Source organism: Carettochelys insculpta, chromosome 8 (genome assembly GCF_033958435.1).
Source record: "Carettochelys insculpta isolate YL-2023 chromosome 8, ASM3395843v1, whole genome shotgun sequence".
NCBI classification, from domain to species: domain Eukaryota; kingdom Metazoa; phylum Chordata; order Testudines; family Carettochelyidae; genus Carettochelys; species Carettochelys insculpta.
In genome coordinates, this window is record NC_134144.1 from 48,465,862 (window position 1) to 48,492,993 (window position 27,132).

Here is a 27,132-nt window from a genome sequence, read left to right on the forward strand (position 1 = left end):
AATCTAAACGGAAGGACGATAGGTCAGGAAGAGTGAAATGATGGTAAGAGGAGGCAGGTGTGAAATGAAGCTCAGGTGAAGCGACTAGGTGGAAGTGGGTGGAGCAAACAGCTAGTTAGCACAGGACAGAGAAAGTTTAGTTGAAGCTGTAGAAGGTTTTCTGAATGTTCTGAAGTCCACAGACAGTTGCTTTGGCAGCTTTCTTACCCACCATCTGAAATCCCTGAATGGCTCTTCTCTGCAGCTCACTAACAATGATGGTGAGAGGGAAGTAATTGAGGTAGGCTCTGTCTGGGTCCTCGTGCTCCCAAAATTGAGGGGTTATGCAGTTATGAATACAGGGGAAGGGTGATCCCAGTTGGGCTCAATTTTCTCCTCCTCTTCCCCAGCACAGCAAACCCTCTTTGGCTGTTTCTGCCTTTGCTGTCTGGTAAAAAAATTAAATGTTCTTCATCCTGTCACTAATCCTTTATCACCAAATACTTTCTGTTTCCTTGATCTTTGATCTATTATTGGTTCCCTAATAATGGCTCTGTGGAGTCCTTCCATTTTCTTATTCATTGTGGCTGTGTAATAATTATTTTCTCTACAATTTTTGTAGTAATAGATAATGTGACATGAAGTGAGTGGTGTATACGTCAGTTACATTTATACATATTTTCATTTGCTTGCTCCTGGAAATGACTGAATGTTAATTAAATTTTAGACTGTTTATAAATCAGACCTGGAATGGCTGAAGGGTACAGGCTGGGTCCCCATTGGTTCCTTGGATGTTGAGAAGGCTAAGAGAGCTGGAGAAATCCTGAGCGAAAAACAATACCGCCAGCCCCCAGACAAAATCAAATTTACCAGTGTGACCGATTCCCTGGAGTTGGTTTTGGCAAAGCAAAATGCTGAGACAATGAACAAGGTGAGTGTCCCAGAAAAATTCTCAAATGTGTTGACTTCTAGAGTTTCTTCACAGCAGGGAGATGCACTTTGGTTGAAAGAGGTGAGCACAATGTTGGACAGCTGCCGTTGCTAGTTAGCAGTGGTTACCAAGAGCCCTGTGGATCCTTTGCAGTAGGTAAGACGGTTGTCCCCTCTTCTTTCGGATGTTGGATATCACTGCTTTCTTCATCCAGACGGGATTTATTTAATGCATTCTATGTGTACTAATCCTTTAAATCATGTGAAAATTGAAAATAATTCAGAACACAGAGGCCAGCAGGTGAAGTATCGATCTCACAGAGGAAGATGTTTGCTTCAGAGCCTACGTTCTACATGTGACACTTTACATACCTTAACTCCAAATGTTATGTGTCTAAGTTGGGGTTAAGTGGTGCCTAGGACTGTGTGCAAGGCTTCTGCACTGGTGTTAGAGCACTTTGAAGCAAGCTTCTTTGGGCACAGGCAGGCAATGCATATCTATTACAGACCTGTAACTTTCTTAGAGTCTCAGTCCAAGCCCCACAATTGTATTCATGAGAGGCCTGATCCAAATCTCATCATAATCAGTAGGAGTCTTTCTGTTGGCTTCAATGCACATTAGATCAGCTGTAGGCTAATTGTGCTAAATGCATAGTACAGTCATACTTAAATGATTAAAAGCTGGCAGATAAGATTATTTGATATCTAGACACCACTGAGTAAAATCACCTACAAACCCAATTAGTTTTTCTTTGAAAACATTGCGGAGTTAAAGTATGAAAACCTTTCACTTGCAAACAACTGGTTAATTAAAATCTATTTCAAAATTATTTTTCCTCCTTTCACAGCGTTTATACACAGAAGCCTGGAATGCTGACAAAACCACAATTCATGTCATGCCAGATACCCCAGAGATTTTGTTGGCAAAAGCCAATTCAGCTAACGTTAGCCATGTAAGTGTATTTTAAAAGCGATCTCAAACAAATACAAAAACATAATTCCAAATCACAGTTTATATTTTGTAATGCTGTATTTCCTCATCTGCCATTTTGTCTTCCACTCTATAGAAACTTTACACGCAAGGTTGGGAAAAATCCAAGATGAAGGACTATGACGTAAGAGCAGATGCAATTCCAATTCGAAGTGCAAAGGCATCAAGAGATATTGCTAGTGATGTATGTGCTTCTGCTAATCTCTCGTTTTAATTTTATAGTAAGGGAGTTTCTCATTTTATTTTCAGTAAACTTGTGAAGTAATTAAGCATTCTTTCAAATGACAAAACATGGGAATAGAATAATAAATGATTAAAAATAAGAATCTTGGAGGGGTAGCCATGTAAGTCTGTATCTGCAAAAACAGTGAGGAGTACTGTGACACCTTGAAGACTAACAAATTTATTTGGGCATAGTCTTTCATAGGTGAAACCCAGTTTGTCAGATATAGTGGTACAATGCAGTGGATTTACTCATGAAAGCTTTATGCAAATAAATCTATTAATCTTTAAGGTGCTACAGGACTCCTCATTTTTTAAAAAATAAAAGTATACCAAATTCTGATTTCAAAAGTCCACAAAAATAAACATAATAGAAATAGGTCTAAGTGCAGAAAAATAGCCAATATAACATTAATAATAAGCAGTCTTTTGGCATCTTAGGATATGTCTACACAGCAGCCTTATTTCCAAATAAGCTATTCTTGAAGAGCTATTCCACAATAGCTTATTTCAATATAACATTGCTATACACAAAAATGCATTTCATAATAGCCCTCAGCTATTTGGGAATACAGTGTCTACGCATAAAGAGCCTATTCTGAAATAGAGCCATTGGACACTCTGGCTACGTCTACACGTGCACGCTACATCGAAATAGCTAATTTTGAAGTAGCGACATCGAAATAGCCTATTTCGATTAATAACGTCTACACGTCCTCCAGGGCCGGCAACGTCGATGTTCAACTTCGACGTTGCTCAGCCCAACATCGAAATAGGCGCTGCGAGGGAACGTCTACACGCCAAAGTAGCACACATCGAAATAAGGGAGCCAGGCACAGCTGCAGACAGGGTCACGGGGTGGACTCAACAGCAAGTCGCTCCCTTAAAGGGCCCCTCCCAGACACACTTTCATTAAACAGTGCAAGATACACAGAGCCAACAACTAGTTGCAGACCCTGTATATGCAGCACGGACCCCCAGCTGCAGCAGCAGCAGCCAGAAGCCCTGGGCTAAGGGCTGCTGCACACGGTGACCACAGAGCCCCGCAAGGGCTGGAGAGAGAGTATCTCTCAACCCCCCAGCTGATGGCCGCCATGGAGGACCCCGCTATTTCGATGTTGCGGGACGTGGATCGTCTACACGTCCCTACTTCGATGTTGAACGTCGAAGTAGGGCGCTATTCCCATCCCCTCATGGGGTTAGCGACTTTGACGTCTCGCCGCCTAATGTCGATTTCAACTTCGAAATAGCGCCCAACACGTGTAGCCGCGACGGGCGCTATTTCGAAGTTAGTGCCGCTACTTCGAAGTAGCGTGCACGTGTAGACGCAGCTTCTATGGTTTATTTTGAACAAGATCTATTCCCTGTCTTAACAGTGCCTATTTGACAATAGCTATTTTGAAATATGCACTATTCCTCATAGAGGCTGTGTCTACACTAGCATTGTGCTTTCGAAAGAGGCATCCAAATGAGGGAAATCAAAAATGCAAATTAGATGCAGATTTGCATATCTGATGCCTCATTTGCATATCTTTTGAAAGAGCGTCTTTCAAAAGAAGAAAAGCAGTGTAGACATGGCTCTTTCAAAAGTAAACCCAATCTTCAGAAGAACCCTTCTTCACATAAAAAACAGGAAGATATGTAAATCTGCACCTCATTTGCAATTTTGATTTCTCGCATTTGCATGCCTCTTTTGAAAGAGGAATGCAAGTGTAGACACAGCCAGAATGAGGTTTGCCAATTTTGAAATGTCAACTTCTATTTCGAAATTATTTTGAAATAGCGGTTGCATTATGTAGATGCTAGGATAGTTATTTTGAAATAATACCTCTTAATTTGAACTAATTTAGCTGTGTAGATCTACCCTTGGAGTCTAACAAATTTATTAGGTTGTGGGCTTTTGTGGATAAAACTCACTTCTTCATGAAAGCTCATGACCTAATAAACTCGTTGGTTTCTAAGGTGCTACAGGACTGCTTGTTGTTTTTAAAGCTACAGATTAACACAGCTACCCCTCTGAGACCGATATCACACTATAACATTAAAATTATTGAGATTAAACAAACATAAGATATATATATATATATATATATATATATGTGTGTGTGTCCCATATTATGGATAGTTGGGGAGCAAGGAGATACAAAGGATTTTAACTTCTGAATTGTGATATTTGCCTACAAGAAACCTTTTTTTCTTTTATTATTATTATTCTGAAACCATAAAAAGTACCAATCACTAATGATTATTTTGCTATTTTTACAACAATGTGCTAATTTCTATTTGTTTTATATCAGAGGCACCTCATATTAAATAGGCCATGTCCTCATCTAATAATATAAATTGGCCTGCTGCTTTGACATTAATATACACAAAGCTAAATTATGCTTCTGAGGTTTTGGTCCTTTCTTTTTCACCGAATATATAAAATCTTACTGAACTCTGTTTCTGTTCTTAATAGTATAAATATAAAGAAGCATATGAAAAACAGAGAGGTCACCATGTGGGAGCCCGCACCATCCAGGATGATCCAAAGATGATGTGGTCTATTCATGCTGGAAAGATCCAGAGTGACAGAGAGTACAAGAAAAATTTTGAGAAATGGAAAACCAAATTCAGTAGCCCAGTGGACATGCTGGGAATTGTGCAGGCCAAGAAATGTCAGGAACTGGTCAGTGATGTTGATTATCGCCAATACCTGCACCAGTGGACATGTCTGCCAGATCAGAATGACGTGATCCAAGCTAAGAAGGCTTACGAGTTGCAAAGTGATGTGAGTAAAATCAAATGCAAATGAAGTCTTTTATATTCATGTATATGCAAATATCTATTCAAATATTTTAGAGTAAAATGTACCCATTATGTACCTGTACCCGTTTCCTTCCAAAGGAGCCCCATCTACATGGCAGCTTTTGCTTCCAGAAAGGGATTTTCTGGAAGTGAGATCTCACTGGAATATGCATATGATGAAATAGATATTTTAATCCATGCCTTATTTGCATCTTCTGCTCTGCTCATTACCAGGCCCCTTCTGGAAGTGGGGTTGAGTGTAGACATGGCCTAAAATATTAGAATTTGCTCTTCTCCAAATTGCAGTCTGTCTGGAGAAGCTCATATTCAATGCAGGTAAACCACATGTATTTGAGTGTGTGCTGTTAGCTGCAATTGTGAAACTTTGGCAAACTTACCTGTTGCATGAAAAGTTCTGATGGTGGGGTTGCCATCCAAATTCTGCTCTATTTCTTGGGTACATTGGGGACAGATTAGATTTTGTATCTGATTTTTTTCTGTAGTTATTATATACATATGTTTGTTTGTAGAATGTGTACAAGTCAGACCTGGAATGGCTGCGTGGCATTGGCTGGATGCCAGAGGGTTCAGTGGATGTGGACAGGGTGAAGAAAGCCCAGGAGCTCCTGAATGACAGATTATACCGTCAGCGGCCTGATGAGCTGAAATTCACCAGCATTGTTGACTCGCTACCAGTTGTTCTGGCTAAGATAAATTCTAAGCAGATCAGTGAGGTAAGCTAGCTGTTACGTTTCCGTATGTTTTCTGCATTCATACCAACATGTTTTGATTCTTCACCTGTGTTAAAAATTCATAAAAGGAGAGCCCTGGCACATGTAATAGTGCAAACCATTAATGGTTTATATCAGTTATACAAATTAATTTGAAAGTAATATATTACAGCAGCTTTCACACTGTAATAAAATTATCCTGTCTTTACTTTCTTATTAGCATCTCTATCATGAAGCCTGGGATAAAGAGAAGACACAGTTCACCCTCCCTGCTGACACCCCTCAGATGCTGCAGTCCAAAGTCAATGCTCTGAACATCAGCAATGTAAGTATTTTAAATAAAAATACATAATGTTTTTGAAGTGAACAATCCCATATGCAGCCATCATTTTGAGCTTGCCCTGTTTTAGAACACTCATTATGGTCTTCCTGGTTTTGACATAATCGCGTTTACTATTTTGTATTTTAGAATGTAAATGAAACATTGTGATTTGGTGTTCAGCATAAAACATGATTAACAAGCACAATGTTCGCAGAATACAATGAACCAGATTAATTAATCTGGAGTCAATGACATTCCTCTCTTTCTCACTTTGTTCTTTGTAGCCAGTGGAGTATCACTCACCTATTGCAGCAGTGATTGTGATGCAAGATCTGAAACACAGAACTGTTGCCTTTTTGTCTTTCATAAGTAGAGATTGTCACCATAGCATCTAGATGACCATGTTGAATGTCTGTCTAAACATATGAGCTGTGTCTATGCTAGGCATTATTTCTGAAAGCCCAGGCCCTCTTTCGAAAGAGCATGCGTCGCATCCATGCACACCGCGCGCTGTTTTGAAAACGTAATTGAAGGAACATGTCCCAGCATCTGAAATTGCTCTTCCAAACACGAAATAGGAAAAGTCACCCCTTTTGAAAGCTTATTTTGAGACAAGGTGTGTATAGATGTTCTGCAACCCACTCTTGCGAAAAAGCAGGGTCCGCCATGGCAGCAGCCCTTAAAGCCACACACGCACACTGGAACCTTGTTGCAGGAAGCTGAGAGCATGCAGGCAGCAGCCACTGCACATGGTGCCCCTGCATGTCTCAGCCAAACCCATCATGGTGGCTGCCAGCACAGCATGGCCAGCAGCCAGCAAGGAGAGAAGCCCCAGGGCCCCCCCTCTGAGTGTGTCCAGGGCTCCCAGGGGTCCAGCCGTGGGGGGAAAAGGCAAGCCCCCTCTTGGATGCAGCATGAGCTCCAGGACTTGTTAGGCCTATGGCAGGACGAGGAAGTCCTGTGTGAGATGGGCACAAAGTGGTGGAATGTGGCTGCTTTTGCCCAGCTGGCCGAGGGCCTGGCTACCCATGACCACCCGGCCTGCACGCCCAACCAGGTATGCAGCAAGGTGAAGGAGCTGTGGCAGGGGTATGCCTGGGCTAGGGACTCGAGCAGCTGGTTGGGGCCTGCCCCCACTTCTTGCCCATTTTGCCAGGAGGTCCGAAGCCTCCTGAGCCCATGGGTCACCACCTCCCCATCCTCCATCCTCAATACCTGCACAGGGCCTCCCGGATGCAGACCCATTCCTGGTGGGCCTGGCGGCTGGGAGTGGCGACCAGCTGGGGTAGCTTGTGTCGGCGTCGGCTGCCCACCCATGTACAAAGGCTCCCCCGGCTCTACGCGATATTATGGAGCGTGCAGCAGATGCCCATCACCTGGGGAGCACTGAGGATGCCCACCTCCAGGAGAGTTAGGAGGCAGTACCACCGGCCTTTGATACAGCTGAAGGGTCACTCAACCACATTGTGGGTGTGGTTGAGCTGGGTGTTAAACTGCATGAGCCAGGGCTGGAGCAGATAAGCCACATTGGCCACCAGGGATCTCCCTCTGGGGATGTAGATTCCTGCTTCCAGCCAGTGGCCCAAATTGTGGAAAAAGGGTGCATCGTGAGTGTAGCTGGGCCAGCTAACAGAGATGTCCTAGAACTGGCCCCGGCTGTCCACCATGGCCTGCAGGACCATGGAGTGGTAGCCTTTCCTGTTTATATATTGTCCTCCAATGTGCTCTGGGGTGCCGATGGGTATGTGGGTCCTGTCAAGGACCCCAAAGCAATTCAGAAACCCAAGTGCGGCAAAGCCCACAATGGCTGCCTCTAGGTCCCCGATGCAGACCATCCTCTGGAGGAGCATCATGTTGAGGACACGCGCCATCTGCACAGCCGGAGACATGCACACCTGTGAGGGTGTGCAGGGTGTACCAGGCCCTGCCCTGGCCTCACCCTGGACTCCCAGGCCCAGGACCCCTGGCCTCCTGGTGGGTGTGTGGCCTGGCCCTCCTTACCTCCATCATGATGGCCCTGACCGTGGCCTTGTCCACACCAAAGTGGTGTCCCACGGAGCGGTAGCTGTCTGGAGTGGCCAGCTTCCAGACAGCAACTGTGACCCTAGTCTCCACAGGGAGGGCGCGCTGCATCTGGGTGTCTTCATGTCTCAGTGCCAGGGACAGCTGCTGGCAGGGCTCCATAAAGGTCTGCCACCGCATCTGGAAATTCCAGAGCCACTGGTCATCATCCCACTCCCCACATGACTAGGTGCTCCCATCACTCTCAGCTGGTGGGGTAGCTCCAGAGCCAGCAGAGCACCTGAGTGGGGGGTGGCGACGAAGGAGCCAAGGGTCCATGGCATCCCTGGCTGCCCCTGGGGGGGGGTCTCCCCCCAGCAGTGGGGCCGGCTATGACTCCGAAAGGGCTTGTCTGCCATGAAATCCCAGACACAACAATTCACAGAATCACAGAATCATAGGGCGGGAAGGGACCTCAGGAGGTCATCTAGTCCAGCCCCCTGCTTCAATCAGGATCAACCCCTACTAAGTCATCCCAGCCAGGACCTTGTCCAGCCAGGACTTAAAAACCTCAAGGGATGGAGAATCCACCACCTCTCTAGGCAACCATTCCAATGCTTCACCACCCGTCTGGTGAAGAAGTTTTTCCTAATATCTAACCTACAACTTTCCCTCTTCAACTTCTGACCATTACTCCTTGTTCTGCCATCAGACACCACTGAGAACAATTTCTCACCCTCCTCTTTAGAGCTCCCCTTCAGGAAGTTGAAGGCTGCTATTAAATCACCTCTAAGTCTTCTCTTCTGTAAACTAAACAAGCCCAAATCCCTCAGCCTATCCTCATAGGTCTTGTGCTCCAGACCCTTAATCATTTTTGTTGCCCTTCGCTGAACCTGCTCTAGCAAATCCACATCCTTTTTATACTGGGGGGCCCAAAACTGGACACAATATTCCAGATGTGTCCTCACCAGTGCCAAATAAAGAGGAATAACTACTTCCCTAGATCTGCTCGAAATGCTCCTCCTAATGCACCCCAGTATGCTGTGAGCTTTCTTGGCTACAAGGGCACACTATTTACTCATATCCAGCCTTTCATCCACCATAACCCCTAGGTCCCTTTCCATCGTATGGCTGCTGAGCCAGTCAGTCCTCAGCCTGTAAAATGTTTGGGATTCTTCCGCCCCAGGTGCAGGACTCTACACTTCTCCTTATTGAACCGCATCAGATTTCTTTTGGCCCAGTCCTCCAATTTATCCAGGTTCCTCTGGATTCTCTCTCTACCCTCCAATGTATCTACCTCTCCCCCCCCTAGTTTTGTGTCATCTGCAAACTTGCTGAGGGTGCAACCCAGTCCCTCATCCAGGTCATTAATAAAGATGTTGAATAACACTGGCCCCAGAACCGAGGCTTGCGGCACTCCGCTTGAAACAGACCACCATCCAGATATTGAGCCATTGACCACTACCCGTTGGGTCCGACCATCAAGCCAGCTTTCTATCCATCTTATAGTCCAAGGATCCAATCCATATTTCCTTAACTTATGGACAAGAATGTTGTGGGAGACCGTATCAAAAGCTTTACTGAAGTCAAGGTATATCACATCCACTGACTTCCTCATGTCCACAGAGCTTGTTACGTCGTCATAGAAGCTGATCACATTGGTGAGGCAGGACTTGCCCCTGGTGAATCCATGTTGCCTGCTTTTGATCACTTTCCCCTCTTCCAAGTGCTTCAGAATGGATTCCTTGAGGATTCCCTCCATTATTTCCCCAGGGATTGAGGTAAGGCTGACGGGTCTATAGTTCCCTGGATTGTCCTTCTTTCCTTTTTTAAAGATGGGCACTAAGTTTGCCTTCTTCCAGTCATCCGGTATCTCCCCCAATTTCCAAGAGTCTTCAAGGATAATGGCCAAAGGTTCAGCAATGACCTCTGCCAATTCCCTCAGTACCCTGGGGTGCATTAAATCCAGACCCATGGACTTGTGCACATCTAGTTTTTCTAGATAGCTCAGAACTTGTTCCTTCCCCGCAGATGGCTGCCCTCCACCTTCCCGTACTGCATCATCTAGGACCATCATTGGGAAGTTGACTTTGTCTGTGAAGACTGAGGCAAAAAAAGCATTGAGTACTTCAGCTTTTCCTGCATCATCTGTCACTAGGTTACCTCCCTCATCCAGTAATGGCCCCACACCTTCTCTGATAACCCGTTTATTGTTCACATGCCTGTAGAAACCCTTCTTGTTATTCTGCACATCCCTTGCCAGCTGCAGTTCCAATTGTGCTTTCGCTTTCCCTGTTACTGCCCGGCATTCTCCAGTCATATGTTTATACTCCTCGTTAGCCAACTGTCCTCGTTTCCATTTCTTGTATGCATCCTTTTTGAATTTAAGCTGACTAAGGATTTCCCTGTTAAGCCAAGCTGGTTGCCTACCATGTTTGCATTTCTTACTACGCACCGGGATTGTTTGTTCCTGTGCCTTCAGTAAGACTTCTTTAAAATACTTCCAGTTCTCTTCAACTCTTTTCCCCTTCATCTTTGTTTCCCAAGGGATCCTGCTCATCCAGTCTCTTAGGGAGTCAAAGTCTGCTCTTCTGAAATCAAGGGTCTGTATGTTACTGCTCACCCTTCTTCCTTTTGTCTGGATCCTGAAATCTATGATCTCATGGTTGCTGCAGCCCAGGTTCCCTCCTACTTCTATTTCTTCTACTAGCTCTTCCCTGTTTGTGAGCAACAGATCAAGTTGTGCACGGCCCCTGGTCGGTTCCTTCAGCACTTGTACCAAGAAGTTATCCCCAATAGTTTCCAAAAACTTCCTGGATTGTCTGTGTGCTGCTGTATTGGTCTCCCAACAAATGTGTGAATGATTAAAGTCTCCCATGAGAACCAGGGCCTGTGATTTGGAAGCTTCACTAAGCTGCCTGAAGAAGGCCTCATCTATCTCCTCTCCCTGATCTGGCGGCCTATAACAGACACCAACTACAACATCATCTCTGTTACTTCCATCTCTAAGCTTAACCCAAAGATACTCAACTGGATTTTCTCCTTCCTCATACTGGAGCTCTGAGCAATCATACCTGGCTCATGCTTTCGAAAGAGGGTGTGGGTACGTGCAGATGGCGCTTTTAACAGCACAAATTGATGACACCAGCCCCAGTCTGTGTGTAGACATTCCCCTTTGAAAGGGCATCTTTTGGCTACTCTCTTTTGAATGGCGCCCTTTCAAAAGAGTGCTCTGGTGCAGACATAGCTATGATGTGTTGATAAGAAAAGAAAGTAATTAAATGGTACTATTTTAAAATTCAATATATACTATTGCCTGAATTGCCAACTTCCTTTAGGGAGTTGGAGGTTTGAACAAGATATTGTAGGCCAAAATACCATGCAGCAAATATCAGTGATGTTTTTGGGAGGGTGTCCCACAAAATCTGATTAATTCTGGATGAATGCTCAGCAAGCGCTTCTAATTTAAATATCAGATAAGTTCCCCTGCATAATCTTTCTGCTTTTAGCTTCATTTTGGTCCCTAGCATTATTCTAATATGGTTTCTGTTTTGAACTTCCTTGACATGCTTTAATGGTTGTATGACAGTAATTGTTTGAAAGTTTTAAAAATAATCTTGATACAGGTTGACTGCACTAGTCTAGCACCCTTGTGACCTGACCAGTGCTGAACTAGAGACTTTTCCAAATAGTGGGAGGTCAATATTGTCTAGCAGCTTTACCAACACTTCCACTGCTTACTAGGCTCTTAGAAGACATTTAGGGCTAAATTGCAGCTAAATAATACTATTGGTGGCTGTAAACAAACTATGTGGCCAAGGAAAACTTGGCCATGCTCATGATAAGTGGTCGTCTGGATAACTAAAATAATGATGGAATATGGATGTTGCCAGGCAAGAGAGTGCTGGACTAGAGAGGTTCAGCCTGTTTCAGTGGAAGACTGTGAGATGTTTCCATTGAAAATACTGCAAAGACTTCTCATGAAATAATTGACCAGTGACTTTTCTGCAAGACTAATACAAGACATGATCCAAACACCATAGAAGAACATGAGAATCTTCCATTACTTCAGTAGCTTTTGGATCAGGCCCTCAATGTGAATGGTTTGATATGCAGCATCTATGGCCACATTCCTGTTATTTGGTATATGAGAGGGAATCCTGCCCATACAATGTCTCACTGAAGTCAGTGGGGCTGCAGATGGGCACAGGACTCTGGGTATAACATACAAGTTTGGGACCTATGTAATTAATCATTACATCTGTTCAGTAATTATCAGCTAAGGGTTATGAATAACTTTTATAATTCAGAAAACTGAAAGGATGAAGTGAAACATTTGTGCTATAAATCTTAGGAAAATTTGTTTGGAGAGAAATGAAATGAATTCTGAATTCTGGCTCTTTGGTTGTGATTACAGAAGCATTATCAGCAAGCCTGGGAAAATGCCAAGATGAAAAACTATGACATAAGAGCTGATGCCATTTCTATCAAACATGCCAAAACTTCCAGAGACATTGCTAGTGAGGTACTATCTCTGTTCCTTCCATTTCATTTCAGTGAAAGGCACTGCCTATGCATCCTTGTATCAGCAGACAACTTTGTTGCCAGCTAAGCTCAATGTGAAGTACTTACGTATTCATTTGTGAACATCATGGTGCCTGGTATATTTGCATTATTTTAAATCCTGTCTAGACCCTCCTTTTCTAGTAGAAATTGATTACTGGTAATATATTAGTGATAACAGAACATTGTATTTTGCAGCTGTCTTATCAAAGAAGTCTCAGTAGAGGTGCAGAGAGCTATTTTGTATTACACTGTAAACATTTATTTGCAGTACTATATTTCTGCTGCTCCCAATATGTAATTCAAAGGTGTTATTTTTTGTCATTCCTGTTTTCAAGTTTTCAAGTTTTCTGAAACATAGCAGTGTTTATAAAGCTTGCAAAGCAATTAGAATAATTGTGTATCAAAACCAGCGTTCCCTGTAAGCTGGGTACTTGCACACATTCACTCAGGAGAGATTCAGCTGTTGCTCAGCTGATTAGCAGAGTGCCCACAACAAGTATTTTCACTTCTACAGGTGATGCACATTCACACATGCCTTATTACACATATAAATTTGTACTGCACATATATGGAAAAATCCACACTTGAATAGAAAAGATTGGAGGAAACATTGGTTGTAAATAATGAGGGAATATTTTACATTTATAATGGTTTGAAATTGTTAAAATCAATGGATCACATTTTCCAGAATCACTGGTGATTTGAGGAATCAATCTTTTGGGGTCTGACGTGGAACACTCTTAATGAGCCTTGAATGTCAAAAGCGCTAATTGAATACCCTTTAAAATCCCAGTATATATTCTCAGGTCTGGCACAGATAATCACCAGTTACCTTAGAATGTAGAATGATTCACAGCTATTTCTGCTATAATTTTCTTTCTGTATTTTTAGTACAAATATAAAGAAACCCATGAGAAGCAGAAAGGCCACTATATTGGATGCCGAACTGCAAAGGAAGATCCCAAATTGGCATGGGCTGCACATATAATGAAGATGCAGAATGACAGAGAATACAGGAAGGCTTATCACAGTTCAAAGGCCAGGATCAATATACCAGTTGATGCGGTGCCTGTCCAAGCAGCCAAGCAATGCCAGTCATTTGTGAGTGATGTTGAGTACCGTCAGTATTTGCATCAGTGGACATGTCTGCCTGACCAGAATGATGTGATCCATGCAAGGAACGCCTATGAGCTACAAAGTGATGTAAGTAGGCATGTATGGGCAAGTGTGGGGTGCCAAATCAGTAGCTGTTTCAATACGAGGCTCTGTAGACTGATCAAGATGTTGTGATACTGACCACAGGGGATAGGCCCACCACAAAACTTTCTGCAGTTCATCTTTCCTTCCCCAGCTCTTCAGTGGGTGTATTAAGTTATTTTTCTCCCAAGAGTGGGTCCTACCTGGGAATTCCCACAGTGCTTATTTCTGACCACTTCTAATGTACCTGAGCAGTCTCCTTGGTAACTGCTGTGCTTTATATGCATTAGTAAACGACTGCACATGAGGAATGTGGTGTGAAGACAAACAAGGATTTGTGTGCTTTCTTTGAAGCATTTCCTTTTGTGTCTTAGCAATTGTGTTTATCAATGAACTTTTCATTACAGAGTGATCTGATGCCAGTCCAGCTGATCTGTTTCTATCTCTGGAATGTTCACGCAACACATTTGTAAGAAAGCAGGGTGTGTTTTCAAGAGACTAGGTTATTTGACAGGGTTAATAGATTGCAGTCCTAGCTTCTGTGTGAGACAGTTAATTCTTCTTGTGGGTTGCTCCCTGGGCAGTGCAGAGTAGCCCCTTCTGATGAGCTGTGAATAAACTCGCATGCTAGTCCTATGTAATTAATAGTGCAATTATGTTTGTTTGTAGAATGTGTACAAATCAGACCTGGAATGGCTGCGTGGCATTGGCTGGATGCCAGATGGTTCAGTGGATGTGGACAGAGTGAAGAAAGCCCAGGAGCTCCTGAATGACAGATTGTATCGAACGCGGCCAGATGAATTAAAATTCACCAGCATTGTTGACTCACCGGAGATTGTGCTGGCGAAGACAAATGCTCTAAATCAGAGTTCTGTAAGCAATGTGTTGAACTTGTGCTTCAGTGTTCCTTGAGTATTTTATTATTTAAAATAAAAAAGAAAACAGTATGTTGTGTATGGGGACTTTCAGGGTTTTAGAAGCAGGTATTCCCCAGTAACTATTAATCAAAGTACAAACTGGATAATGTGAAATCCATTCACTAATAAGGAATACAGATAATTGCACAGTATTTATTTCAAAGAAGTAATCAAACAATTACTTAAAACAATCTACCAGTTTGAGACTGTGGCTTTGGCTATCTCCTCCCACCTTTAGAGTCATCTTTCTCTCTCTTTCTGTCACTCTCACACACACTGAAATCAATGAGAGTCTTTCTATTTATATGGAAATAAATTAGAATAAACCTTCAGAAAGGAAGATTGAGAAGCTGTGGTAGTTTCTCTATTTCATAAAACTGGCTCTCCAGTTCAAATATTATATTTATAACTAACATAAAACATCGCAACAAAATGATAAGTCTCAGAGGGTAGCTGTATCATGCATCTGGGGAAGTGTTTTTTGCCCACAAAAGTTTATGTCCAAATAAATGTGTTTGTCTAAGATGCCACAGGACTCCTCATTGTTTTAACAAAATAGTTTAAATAAACACACTAAGTAAAGCATGTGCTTCAGATAGAAAAGTATGCCAAAAGCCACCTATCAAACCCAATACATAATACATATAGTTTAAAATTGAATAACTAGTGTTATCCTTTATAAGTACAGCTATGCTGAAGAATGGATGAATCTACTTCCCAACCTAAAGAAAACAAAAAAGCAGACCTGCAGCACTTTAAAGACTATCAAAATAATTATTAGGTGATGACCTTTTGTAGGACAGACCCACTTCTTCAGATCTAGTGTGAATTTGGGGAATGTGGGAAAACTTTAGAGAAGGAGCACTTTTGGGGAAAATGAATTAACCAAAAGGAGATTTTTCAAAACCCTAAAAAGGTTAATTTAGACCTGATGTCTTTGTACAGTTTCAATCAAAAAGACCCTAGTCCTGTTTACTTTGGGTTAGTGTGAGTTTTGTCACTGGATTCAAAGGGAACTGGACCAGTTATCCCAGATGAGATCAGGCTTATATCAGCAATAGTACAGATATGTTTTTTCGACATTGTACTGAATACCTCTTTGATTGCTATGTCCTTAGGCTTTATATCGGGAGGTTTGGGATAAAGAGAAAACTCAGTTTACCCTTCCTTCTGATACCCCTGAGATGTTGCAGTCCAGAATCAATGCTATGAATGTCAGCAAGGTAAGAGCTTAAAGTAAACTTTATAAATGTATTAATCCAAAAGTACACATTGCAAAGTGAGATAATGTCCCATTAGTCATAAGTGAAGCCAGGGTCTGACATACATATTCTAATGTAATCTTCCTTATTCAAAGCTCAGTTCTCTCTCCTCTCTTGGTGGTCGCTCGATAACGAGTAGGAAGTCTCCATGTCACCCTCCTATGTGTGAGTCTGTTGATGGCTGATCAGCCCAATTCTGGAGTCGCAGATCTTATGAAGAAGAGGCAGGTGTTAGTAACTTTTGGAGGGACGCAGGGCAGTTTTTGATGCTCTTTTCTTCTTCTCCACCTCTCCTTGTCTGCAATGCAGCGGGACGTCTCAAATGGAGCCAACCGCTCACAGATGACCAATCTCCACTGGGGACAGTCTTGGGCAAGGTTCTCCCAAGTGTAGACACCAATGCCGCACTCTTTCATGTATGCCTTCAGCATGTCCTTATATTGATTCTGCTGTCCCCCAATGTTGCTCTGTCCTTCCTCCAATTTGGAAAACAGAATCTGTTTTGGGAGGCACTGATCAGACATAGGAACCACCTGACCAGTCCAGCAAAGTTGCTTATGGATGATAATGGCTTTGATGCTGGTCATGTTTGACTCTTCCAGGACACTAGTGTTTGTGTGCCTATCCTCCCAAGAGACATTTAGGATTCTCCTGATGCAGCATTGATGATATTGTTCAAGTGCCTTCAAATGATGCTTGCATGTTGTCCAGGTTACACGTGCATATATTAGCATTGGAGTAACTACTGCACTGGATACGAAGAGCTTCATCTTGGGATAGATGTTCTGGTTCGTGAAGACCCTTTGTCTCAGGCGAGTAAAAGCAGAGCTTGCACAGCTCAGACAGTGCTGGATTTTTGCATCAATGTCGACTTTAGTGGAAAGATGACTTCCAAGGTATGGGAAGTGCTCCACATTTTCCAGCAGTTCTCCATTGACTTCTATAGAAGGTGCATGAGATTGCCCTGTTGGTGAAGGTTGGTGGAGTACCTTGGTCTTTTTGATGTTCAGTGTGAGGCCAAGAATTTCATATGCCTCGGTGAAGACACTTAAGATGGTCTGGAGGGCTGTGGGAAAAAGAACATCAACATATTGTCATTTGGGTACTGGAGCTCCATGATCAAGATTGTGGAGGTCATGCTTTTAGCCTTCAGTCTCCTGAGACTGAAAAGCTTCCCATTCATTTTATGGACAATTTTCACACCATCTGGAAGCTTGCCATCAACGAAGTGAAAAGTCATGGAGATGAAGATGCAGAACAGTGATGGGGCAATGATACAGCCTTGACCAAATCCCTCAGCAACTGCCTCAAAATGATCGTGCAACACTTCCTACCCTGAGAGAGGTCCAAGCTGCCATCAAAGTGATGGAGTGCAACAAGGCAACCAGCCAAGATGGAATACCCACCAAAGTCTTCAGAGGAGGTGGGCCAGAGTTGGATAGGAAACAGATGAAACAAGATTTCAGAGACACACTGGTCGACAGTCTTTTCAAGAAGGACGACAGGTAGGACTGTGGAGATTATTGTGGCATCGTCCTCCTGGCTACAGCAGGGAAGATCTTAGCTCGAATCCTTGCAAACCGACTTTTGCCACTCTCAGAAGAAATTCACCCAGATCTCAGTGTGGCTTCTGATCATTCCAAAGAATAGCGGACATGATCATCACTGCCTGGCAACTGCAAGAAAAATATCATGGACATAACCAAGCCTCATATATGAGTTTCATCAATCTGACCAAAGCATTCGACTCAGTCAGTCATAGTGTCCTGTGGACCAGCCCCTCAAAGATCGGCTGCCTGAAAAAATATATTAGTGTTTTAAGGCTGCTTCATGACAACATGACTGCCACAGTATTCAGCAACAACAGATCCCAAAGTGACCCCTTTGAGGTCAAAATGAGAGTCAAGCAATGCTCAGTTATAAAACATATAAACAGCTAAAGTACATATCTAAATTCCAAATAAATTGACTTATTAGATAGTTCCTGTTATGCTAATGATCATTGTACCCATGTTACCACGTTAACTGAATCAGAGCGTTTGAGAAGAACACATCCTACCATAAAAAAGGGAGACATCAGTGATCAAAGAACTCTATCAGTTTTGGGCTTGATCTTAAGCCTCGGACTCAGAGACTTAGTCTTTGGACAGACACTTTTCACTTAAGGCCAAGTGCCTCTTAGTAAATGTGTTTCAGCACAAGGAAATCTTGGGTAACCATTACTTATGCTCCATTGCAGGAAGCTGTGAAAGTGAGCCACACAGAGGAACAGATTGGATTTTAAAGGAGATTTTTTAAATTTAAAAACTATCGTGATTACAAGAATGCTTACACTTTAATTTTTATATTCTGCTATCAGGAATTTGAACTAAATGTATACAGCCTGCCTTCTATTAAGATATTTACACTATTTTTCTATGCGCAAGTTAACATATTCACTTCATCCACAGAAACTCTATCAGTTAAGCTGGGAAGAAGCCAAGGAAAAAGGTTATGACTTAAGAGCTGATGCCATTGACATAAAACGTGCCAAGGCTTCTAGAGACATTGCTAGTGAGGTACAGTCTCACTTCTTTTATTTATTTCATTTTATTTATTTATTAGTTTGTTTCTTTGTTTGTTTATTTAAGGTAAACATTCAAAAAAGTTTGAAAACTATGCACAAGTTTATAAAAATTGATTGTATGTTTTATATTATTTATAAACTTATTTGCTTCTTGCCAGGGATTTTAAAATGGCAAATCATAGCGGTTTGACTCAAAGTACAGTTAAAGTAGATCATAAGCCACCAGTGATAATGTAATAGACAGAGTTGGTTGAATTATTGTGGAAATAGTTCAGATACCTAAATATTTCTACTCTGTTTTTCACAGACTCAGATAAAGTCCTGACATGCATCAGAAGTTTTGGGTGATTTGCCAATCTCCTGAAACTTCTGGATAAATAAAAAGGATGAAAAATATTTTTAATATGTGTTTCCGTAAAGCACATGTGGGGCTAGGTTACAGCAAGTGGGGCTTGATCTAATTTGTGCTGAAAGATTCCTATTGATTTCAATAGGAATGGGAGCAGGCCTTGAAAGACAATCCTTGTAGTTTACTTAAATTTTAACAAATAAAATAAAACATAAACTGCAGTTTTACGAACATTTGTATATATTTAAATGCCTGATGAAAATGTTTAGTTTTTAATTTGATTTCTGTTTTTTTTACAAATGCATGATTAGTACAAATACAAAACAGGTTACCGCCAGCAATTAGGTCACTACGTGGGATTCCGGAGCCTTCAGGATGATCCCAAGTTGGTATGGTCCATTCATGCAGCCAAGATCCAGAGTGACAGGGAGTACAAAAAATATTTTGAGCAATCAAAGACCAAATTCAGTAGCCCAGTGGACATGTTAGGAATTGTTCAGGCCAAGAAATGTCAGACCTTGGTCAGTGATGTTGACTATCGCAATTACCTGCATCAGTGGACATGTCTGCCAGACCAGAATGATGTGATCCAAGCTAAGAAGGCATATGAGTTACAGAGTGATGTGAGTATATCAATATAATGCATTATACTTTTCAAGAACTAAGTTTTATTTAGAAAGAGGATACCCAAACTCTCACTAGATTTTAACATTTAAAGTCTTCTAGAAATATTTAATGAAAGGGTTTTCAGGTATTTAATTTAGGAACATATATTAACTTACATTTTAAAAAGTCTTGCCCCGTCTTCTGTTTGACATTTTCTGGTCCTTTCTGGTTGACTGGGATGCTTTGTATCTTTTGTAATCAGGATGTGCCAGAGACATTCCTCTAGGGCAAGACACCTTTAAAGGAAGTTGACACATAAAAAGCATCACTGAACATGATGGGTTTTAGACCAAAACAATTGTTTTTGTTGCAGTATTCCCTACAGGGTAACAATGTAGCAGAAATAAAAGCTGGTGATAGAATTAATTTAGATTAAATTAAGAGAGTAGAAATACAATTTAATTTTTTACTTGTCTGATTTTCTCTTGTATGGCTATACAAGAGAAATTATTTATTTTGGGCAAGAATGTGACTTGTTCTATTCTCTGTTATTTCCCTCTGAGGATTGTCTCTGTCACGAGTCATACCATGATTGAGAGATAGAGGCAGAGATAAATCTGCTTTGGGTTACTACTTCTTTTCTAATGTAATCAGCAGTGCAAAGAGTGGGTGGAAACTTAATTCCATTCTTCCCCCAAATTCATTGGCTAGAGCATGTATACTAATGGAGTCAGGTAGTAGATGAAATATTCTCTAATGTGAGGGGGATCAAAGAGGAAATTGAGACAGTAAAACTTACAGCTCTGTCTGATCTGCTCCTGTCGCTGTGCAGTGCACTACCTTGCTATGCACTGACAATAAACTCCCGTACTTGCCACATATAACTAATAGAACAATTTTGTCTGTAGAACGTTTACAAGTCAGACCTTGAATGGCTACGTGGCATTGGTTGGTTGACTGAAGGCTGTGTGGATGTGACCAGAGTGAAGAAAGCCCAGCAGCTCCTGAACGACAGATTATACCGTCAGCGGCCAGATGAATTGAAATTTACCAGCATAGTTGACACCCCAGAAGTTGTCTTGGCTAAAAGCAATGCTCTGCAGATCAGTGAGGTAACCTTTATATATTATATTTTCTACGTTCACACTGACATTTATATTTGTGATTCTTTCATTTGTGTTAAAAACATATCAAATGAGAGCAGTAACATATATTACATATTAACAGATTATATCAATTAATTGGAAAAGAGTATAGTATGGCATCTTTGACACTGTAATCAAATAATGCTGTTTTTGCTCTCTCATTAGCCTCTCTATCATAAAATCTGGGATAAAGAGAAGACACAGTTCACTCTACCTGCTGACACACCTCTTATGCAGCAGTCCAAAGTCAATGCTCTGAACATCAGCAATGTAAGATGTTTAAGTTAAATATACGTAATGTTATTGAAATAAACATTGTGACATGCAGACATCATTTTAAGCCTGTCCTGTTTTAGAACTCTTATTATGAATTTCCTCGTTCTGACATAAACATACATATATACTAATTGTATTTTTAATTGTTTTGTATCTTAGATGTTTTGTAGATAAAGAATCATGGTTAGTTTAAGCGTAATACAGGTTGAACCTCTTTAATTTGGAACTCTCTTGTCTGGCAAACTCTGTAATCCGACATGATTTTAGCTAGCTGGATGACCACTTATCATGGATGTGCCGAAATTTCCCATGATCCCATAAAGTTTATTTACAGCCGCCAGCCCTGGCTGTCAGTGTTCTGTATTGTTATTTAGCTGTAATTTACCCCTAAATGTTTTCTAAGAGCTCTCTGTAAGCAGTGGAAGTGTTGGTAATGTGCTAAAAAATATTGACCTCCAGTCATCCTGCAAATTGTCTCATCTAGCACTGGGCAGGTCCCGAGGGTGCCAGATGAGAGAGATTCAACCTGTACATGCTTAATGAACACGCTGTTCATGAAGCACAATGGATTTATTAATCTGGTGTCAGTGGTGTTCTATCCTTTCTCATCTTTTTCTTTGAATCCAGTAGAGGTTCACCAACTTACTCCAGCAGGGATTATGGTCCAATACCTAAAATGTGTTCTCGTTTGTCTGGTTTATCACATCCATAAGTAGATAAGGAAAACAAAACAGTGGCCATACAGTTTAGCATTGTGGTCTTGCATACGTTGTTCTCCCTATGACAATGTATGGGTTTGGTCAAGATATTTTAGGTCCACATGCCACGAAGAAAAATGTTAATGATGTTCTTGGGCTTAGTGGCACAGAAAATAGTCTGTCTTTGGAAGAGTGGGAAAACAATTCAAGCTTTTGTTTCCATCCTATATACCAATTAAGTTATTCTGAATATTGTTGCTTTTTGTAGCCTCATTTGGACGCCTAACAGTGTGCTTACACAGATTTTATTTTCGTTTCCCTTGATTTGTTTTTTAAATGTCAATAAGATAAGAAGTTAGGAATATTTCTTGAAACTCACAAAACTGAAAGAACCAACTGAAAACATTCAGGCTATAAATCTTAGGAAACTGTTTTATGAGGAAAATGAATTCTGGATTCTTACTCTTTGGTTGTGATTACAGAAACATTATCAGCAAGCCTGGGAAGATGCCAAGATGAAAGAGTATGACATAAGAGCTGATGCCATTTCCATCAAACATGCCAAGGCTTCCAGAGACATTGCTAGTGAGGTACAATCTCTGTTTCTTCTGTCTCATTTCTACAAAAGACACTGATCATTCAACCTTGTATCAAACATAGTAGACAAGTGTGTAGCCAGCTGAGCTCAGTTCAAAGAGCTTATGTATCCATTTGTGGGCATCATGCTGCCTTGTCTATTTGCATTATTTTAAATTCTATCTTGACCCTCTCCCACTAGTAACTTAGTTTGCTATGGTATAATATGACTGATAGCACAACATTTCATTTTGTAGTTGTCATATTGAAGTAGCCTCAGTAGAGGCGTAGTGAGCTACTTTGCAACACATAGTAAACTTTTATCTTCCAAACATTTACAATAATTGAAGCACAAACTATATTCTGATGTTCCCAATACATAATTCAAAGTCATTATCTTCATCCTTCCTGCTTAAAATCTAGATTTCTGTTAAAATCTACAATGTAGCAAGCAGTGCTTATAAAACTTATAAAGCAATTGGAATAGCAGTGTATTGTAACTAATGAGGGAATTCTGAAATATATTTCTCTTACCATGGTTTAAAACTATTCAGATCGATTAAGCACATTTGCCAAAGTCATTAGTGATTTGGGGAATCAGTGTTTGGAGGCCCAATCTGAGACACTCTTCAATGGATCTAAATGTTAAAAATGCTGATCAAATACCCTTTAAACTCCTTAATGGGTTCTCATGTCTGACATTCAGAATCACTAGTTGCCTTAGCACATGTAGACTGACTATTCATAGCTATTTCTGCTACAATTTTCTATATATTTTAGTACAAATATAAGGAAACGCATGAGAAGCAGAAAGGCCACTATATTGGATGCCGAACTGCAAAGGAAGATCCCAAATTGGCATGGGCTGCACATGTAATGAAGATGCAGAATGACAGAGAATACAGGAAGGCTTATCACAGTTCAAAGGCCAAGATCAACATCCCAGTTGATATGGTGTCTGTCTATGCAGCCAAAGAAGGCCAGTTATTGGCGAGTGATGTTGACTACCGTCAGTATTTACACCAGTGGACATGTCTGCCTGACCAGAATGATGTGATCCATGCAAGGAAGGCCTATGAGCTACAAAGTGATGTAAGTAGGCATGTATGGACAAGTGGGGCATGCCAAACTAAAGATATAATGCTTTTATAGGTACATCAGGATGATATGATGATAACTCTAGGGGATTTACTTACCCCTGCAGTTCATCTTTCCTTTACCAGCTCATCAGTGTTTTTCATTTTTGCTTGTTTTTTTCCAAATGGGGGTCCTAGCTGTGCTTATTTGTGGCTACTTCTAATGTACTTGAACAGTTGCCCTGGTAATTGTAGTGCTTGATATACATTAGTAAATTCTATTGAGTTTGTGCCATTATGTGGGAAAAGCAGTGACAAGGATTTGTATGCTTTTTTTCAAATATTTCCTTTTGTATCTCTCAGCAAAGTATAGACCACCAGTCAACTTTTCATTATAAAGCTCTCATAATGCTTTTGCAGGATCCATTACCCTTACAGTTCATCTATTTTTGCTTTCAGAATGTGCGTGAAATATATTTATAACAAAGCAGAGGGAGTGGGTAAAAAAAAAAATAGGTGTTGTTATTGCTGTGTTCCAGGTTTGACCCTTCTGTATGATACAGTCCACAAATCAATTGGCCTCTTTGCTTGAATTTGCCATCTGTAGATTGAAGACATAATATATGAGCATAGGGAATGCAGTGTAAACCCTCAGTGTACATCAGGGTAGTTGCACCAATAGGAATAATTTACCTCAGATGAGGTTTAAATTTCAAATCAGCACATTCTGGTATTCAGACCAATACATCATGTGCCAGGCCACAGCTACATACAACCGATTTGCACGTCAGGACCGCTACGGACCTCCACCAGAGTTTCCTCTGGCTTCGCCCTGGCAAAGCCAGAGGAAACTCTGGTGGAGGTCCGTAGCGGTCCTGACGTGCAAATCGGTCGTCCGACCTGGGTATAGGGGCGAAAGACTAATCAAACCATCTAGTAGCTGGTTCCCTCCAAAGCTACATACAAGGTTATTCTGGCTTTCTCTAGCTCTCTGTTATGCAAACGTCATTGACTTTATTCCTTTTCATCCAACAGCACAGTGGAAGGTGGGCAAGTATTTTTTTATGGCAGAGCTGGTAATTTATCGTGATGGTTGTTGAAAGCTTAGTTGCAAACACATTGAGCGGAGGGGTCTTTGAATATCTTTTTACTTTGCTAAAACACTTTCACGGGTCTTGCATTGTCATAGCTTTCCCTCTGGATAGGCTCATCATCCATACAGCATATGGTCACTTGAGAAAGACCTGACAAAAGCTCTCTTCTCAGAATCTATTTCTGCCCATAATTCTAACTAAGTGTGTATATGGGATGCCAGCGACACAAATTATGATCCTTGTTTTGTGGACTATTCGACTGAAAAGGGTCAATAAAAATCAATGATTATTTTAAAAATACTTTAACATTTAAATTGTTTATATTGTTGTTTGAATTATAGCAGGTTTCTCTTTTTAAAATTAAATCTGTTTAAAATGAAATCTGAATTTAATACAAAATATATTAAGGTCCAAACTTCTTATATTCTGTTAAACATTTAAAAAAATAATAAATATGCTAAATCCATGAAGCCCTGTGAAAAACTTTTGAGTTGAAGACCCCTTTTTTACACAAAGGAAGCATGAGGGTGAAAGTATCTAGTTTTTGTGGTTGCACTCTACAAATATGGCACAGGATGTCAAGCAGTGTACTGTGGAAGAACTACGCATATTTGAAAAATTTCCCAGGATGACCTGAAGTAATCAGGTTAATTCACTGACTGCAGTTAATTCCTCTGTTTAATAAATTATTTAGTTTTAAATGTGAACTATGTTTTGATAAGAAAAGTTTATTTGTCTGACATTTAAGGTTGTTATGTTGAATACAAATTAATTTTATATTCTGTTGTATATATTTTAATTAAAATCCACTTTCCATTCTAATGCAGCTTGACACAAATCATTACCAAAAAAAGAAAACAATTATCTAGTAATCAGGCGATATATCATTCCTAACATACTAATACACTAAAATTGTACAAATAATAAGAATCTGAAAATATTAAGATATATTACATGCTTAAATATATGTATATCTTCATAGTGTACCCTTTTGAGGAAGCAAAAGGGTATTTTAAATCTAGTATACAGTTTCTATTCACTTGTAAATCAACATGTTTGAATGGTTATATCTGACACAGGCTGTGTATAAATCTGACTTGGAATGGCTGCGTGGCATTGGCTGGATGCCAAATGACTCCGTGGATGTGAAGAGAGTGAAGAATGCCCAGGACATCCTGAGTGAAAAGATGTACCGCACACCTGTAGAAAGTTTGAAATACACCAACATTGTTGACACGCCAGAAGTTCTTCTTGCTAAGACCAATGCTGTCCAAATTAGCATCGTATGTTACCTCATGCTCATTGTATAAATGTTATTTTTGTGCAATATATAATTAAAGAAAACCTTGATGTTAAAGTAGTCACTTAAGTATTAATCATGAATTTACCTCAGAAACATTCTAAAAGTTCAACCTTTTAGTATTCATAATTCTGGACAGTCATCTGGCCAATTGTGCTTTGCAGTTATACAAAAGGACTGGCATATTTACAATGTATATAATCTCAGCATTTTTTATTTTCACAGCCCAAATACAGAGAAGCTTGGGACAAGGACAAGACTACGATCCATGTGATGCCAGACACACCTGAAATCAACCTAGCCAAGGCTAATGCAATTCATGTTAGCAATGTAAGTATATCTATAGGATGTCTTAGGTTTCTATACATTGTTATCTGTATCCTCTGAATTTTAAAATTTTACAGCATTTTCATTGATCTTTGTGGATTTCTGCTGAAATTGGTGAGAAAGTCATAGGTTTAGTCCTCCATGCAATGCTGTGAACACCCCCCCCCCACTATGAATATAGTTTTTAAAAGATTTAGACAACTTATTGAATATCTACATAACAGCTACTATCAGTGCCACCCGTGATAATTTCCGGGTATCACATTAAAATAAATATTAGCATTATAATGTAGTATTGATGCCTCACATTTTATCAATTTAAGAAAATTGCTAGCACTTACAAACTTCTCCTAAACCTTTACAAACATGCTTTTTGTTCAGAGCTGATTGCAGCTGCTTAACCTGTACCTTCACAGTGCTGGAAGCACTGCATTGCATTGGCAGTAAAGGAACAGGAGACTTTGTTTACTTCAGAGCTATACTGAACAATGCATTAAGAAAGAGGCAGTGAAGTCTTTTTTTATGTAGTTACTTTAAATGTACCATTGCTGTAGCATGTTTCACTGCTGGCAAGTGTCAAAGTACTCGAAAAATGATGGGCCAATTCTGTCTTCACAGAAACTTTATAAAGAAGCTTGGGATGAAGTGAAGATGAGCTATGATTTTAGAGCAGATGCCATCCCAATTAAGGCAGCCAAAGCCTCAAGAGAAATTGCCAGTGATGTAAGTATGGAAAGGGGGTATTTATAGTTTTTCACATCTATTTCTAAAGTCTAAGAAATGTGGGTAACCTACATGGTGGTCTTTGTTCTATATCCAGTATAAATATAAATTAGAACACGAGAAGCAGAAAGGACACTATGTTGGGACTCCAAGTGCAAGAGAAGATAACAAAATACTGTGGGCCCTGCATGCAGCCAAGCTCCATAGTGACCTGGAATACAGGAAACACTTTCAGAAGTGGAAGACAAAGGTCACTATGCCAGTGGACATGCTTCCCATTGTGGCCGCCAAAAAATGTCAGACTTTGGTCAGTGATATAGATTACCGTAATTACCTGCATCGGTGGACGTGTTTGCCAGATCAGAATGATGTCATACAGGCTAAGAAAGCCTATCAACTGCAGAGTGACGTGAGTTAACAAATATTTTGTCTTCAGTAATATAGCCATCAGTGCAGGGTCTACTGAATTCAGTTGGAGTTAGACTGGG

At 40.8% G+C, this 27,132-nt stretch overlaps 1 protein-coding gene across 33 annotated transcripts in view; it reads left to right on the plus strand.

The window, feature by feature from the left end:
- The window catches only part of NEB (nebulin), a 197,563-nt gene that overhangs the window by 93,849 nt on the left and 76,582 nt on the right, over positions 1-27,132 (plus strand). For all 33 annotated transcript variants that reach the window (XR_012646484.1, XM_075001956.1, XM_075001929.1 and 30 more), the window contains exons 75-94: positions 707-910; positions 1,758-1,862; positions 1,977-2,084; positions 4,584-4,895; positions 5,443-5,646; positions 5,864-5,968; positions 12,384-12,491; positions 13,424-13,735; positions 14,399-14,602; positions 15,765-15,869; positions 18,359-18,466; positions 19,135-19,446; positions 20,338-20,541; positions 20,740-20,844; positions 22,031-22,138; positions 22,905-23,216; positions 25,374-25,577; positions 25,820-25,924; positions 26,540-26,644; positions 26,742-27,053. Coding sequence is in view for 32 of the 33 variants with exons in the window: in XM_075001956.1 (XP_074858057.1) it covers positions 707-910; positions 1,758-1,862; positions 1,977-2,084; positions 4,584-4,895; positions 5,443-5,646; positions 5,864-5,968; positions 12,384-12,491; positions 13,424-13,735; positions 14,399-14,602; positions 15,765-15,869; positions 18,359-18,466; positions 19,135-19,446; positions 20,338-20,541; positions 20,740-20,844; positions 22,031-22,138; positions 22,905-23,216; positions 25,374-25,577; positions 25,820-25,924; positions 26,540-26,644; positions 26,742-27,053 (3,642 nt within the window). In the remaining variant the exon portion in view is untranslated. The remainder of the gene's footprint in view (positions 1-706; positions 911-1,757; positions 1,863-1,976; positions 2,085-4,583; positions 4,896-5,442; positions 5,647-5,863; positions 5,969-12,383; positions 12,492-13,423; positions 13,736-14,398; positions 14,603-15,764; positions 15,870-18,358; positions 18,467-19,134; positions 19,447-20,337; positions 20,542-20,739; positions 20,845-22,030; positions 22,139-22,904; positions 23,217-25,373; positions 25,578-25,819; positions 25,925-26,539; positions 26,645-26,741; positions 27,054-27,132) is intronic.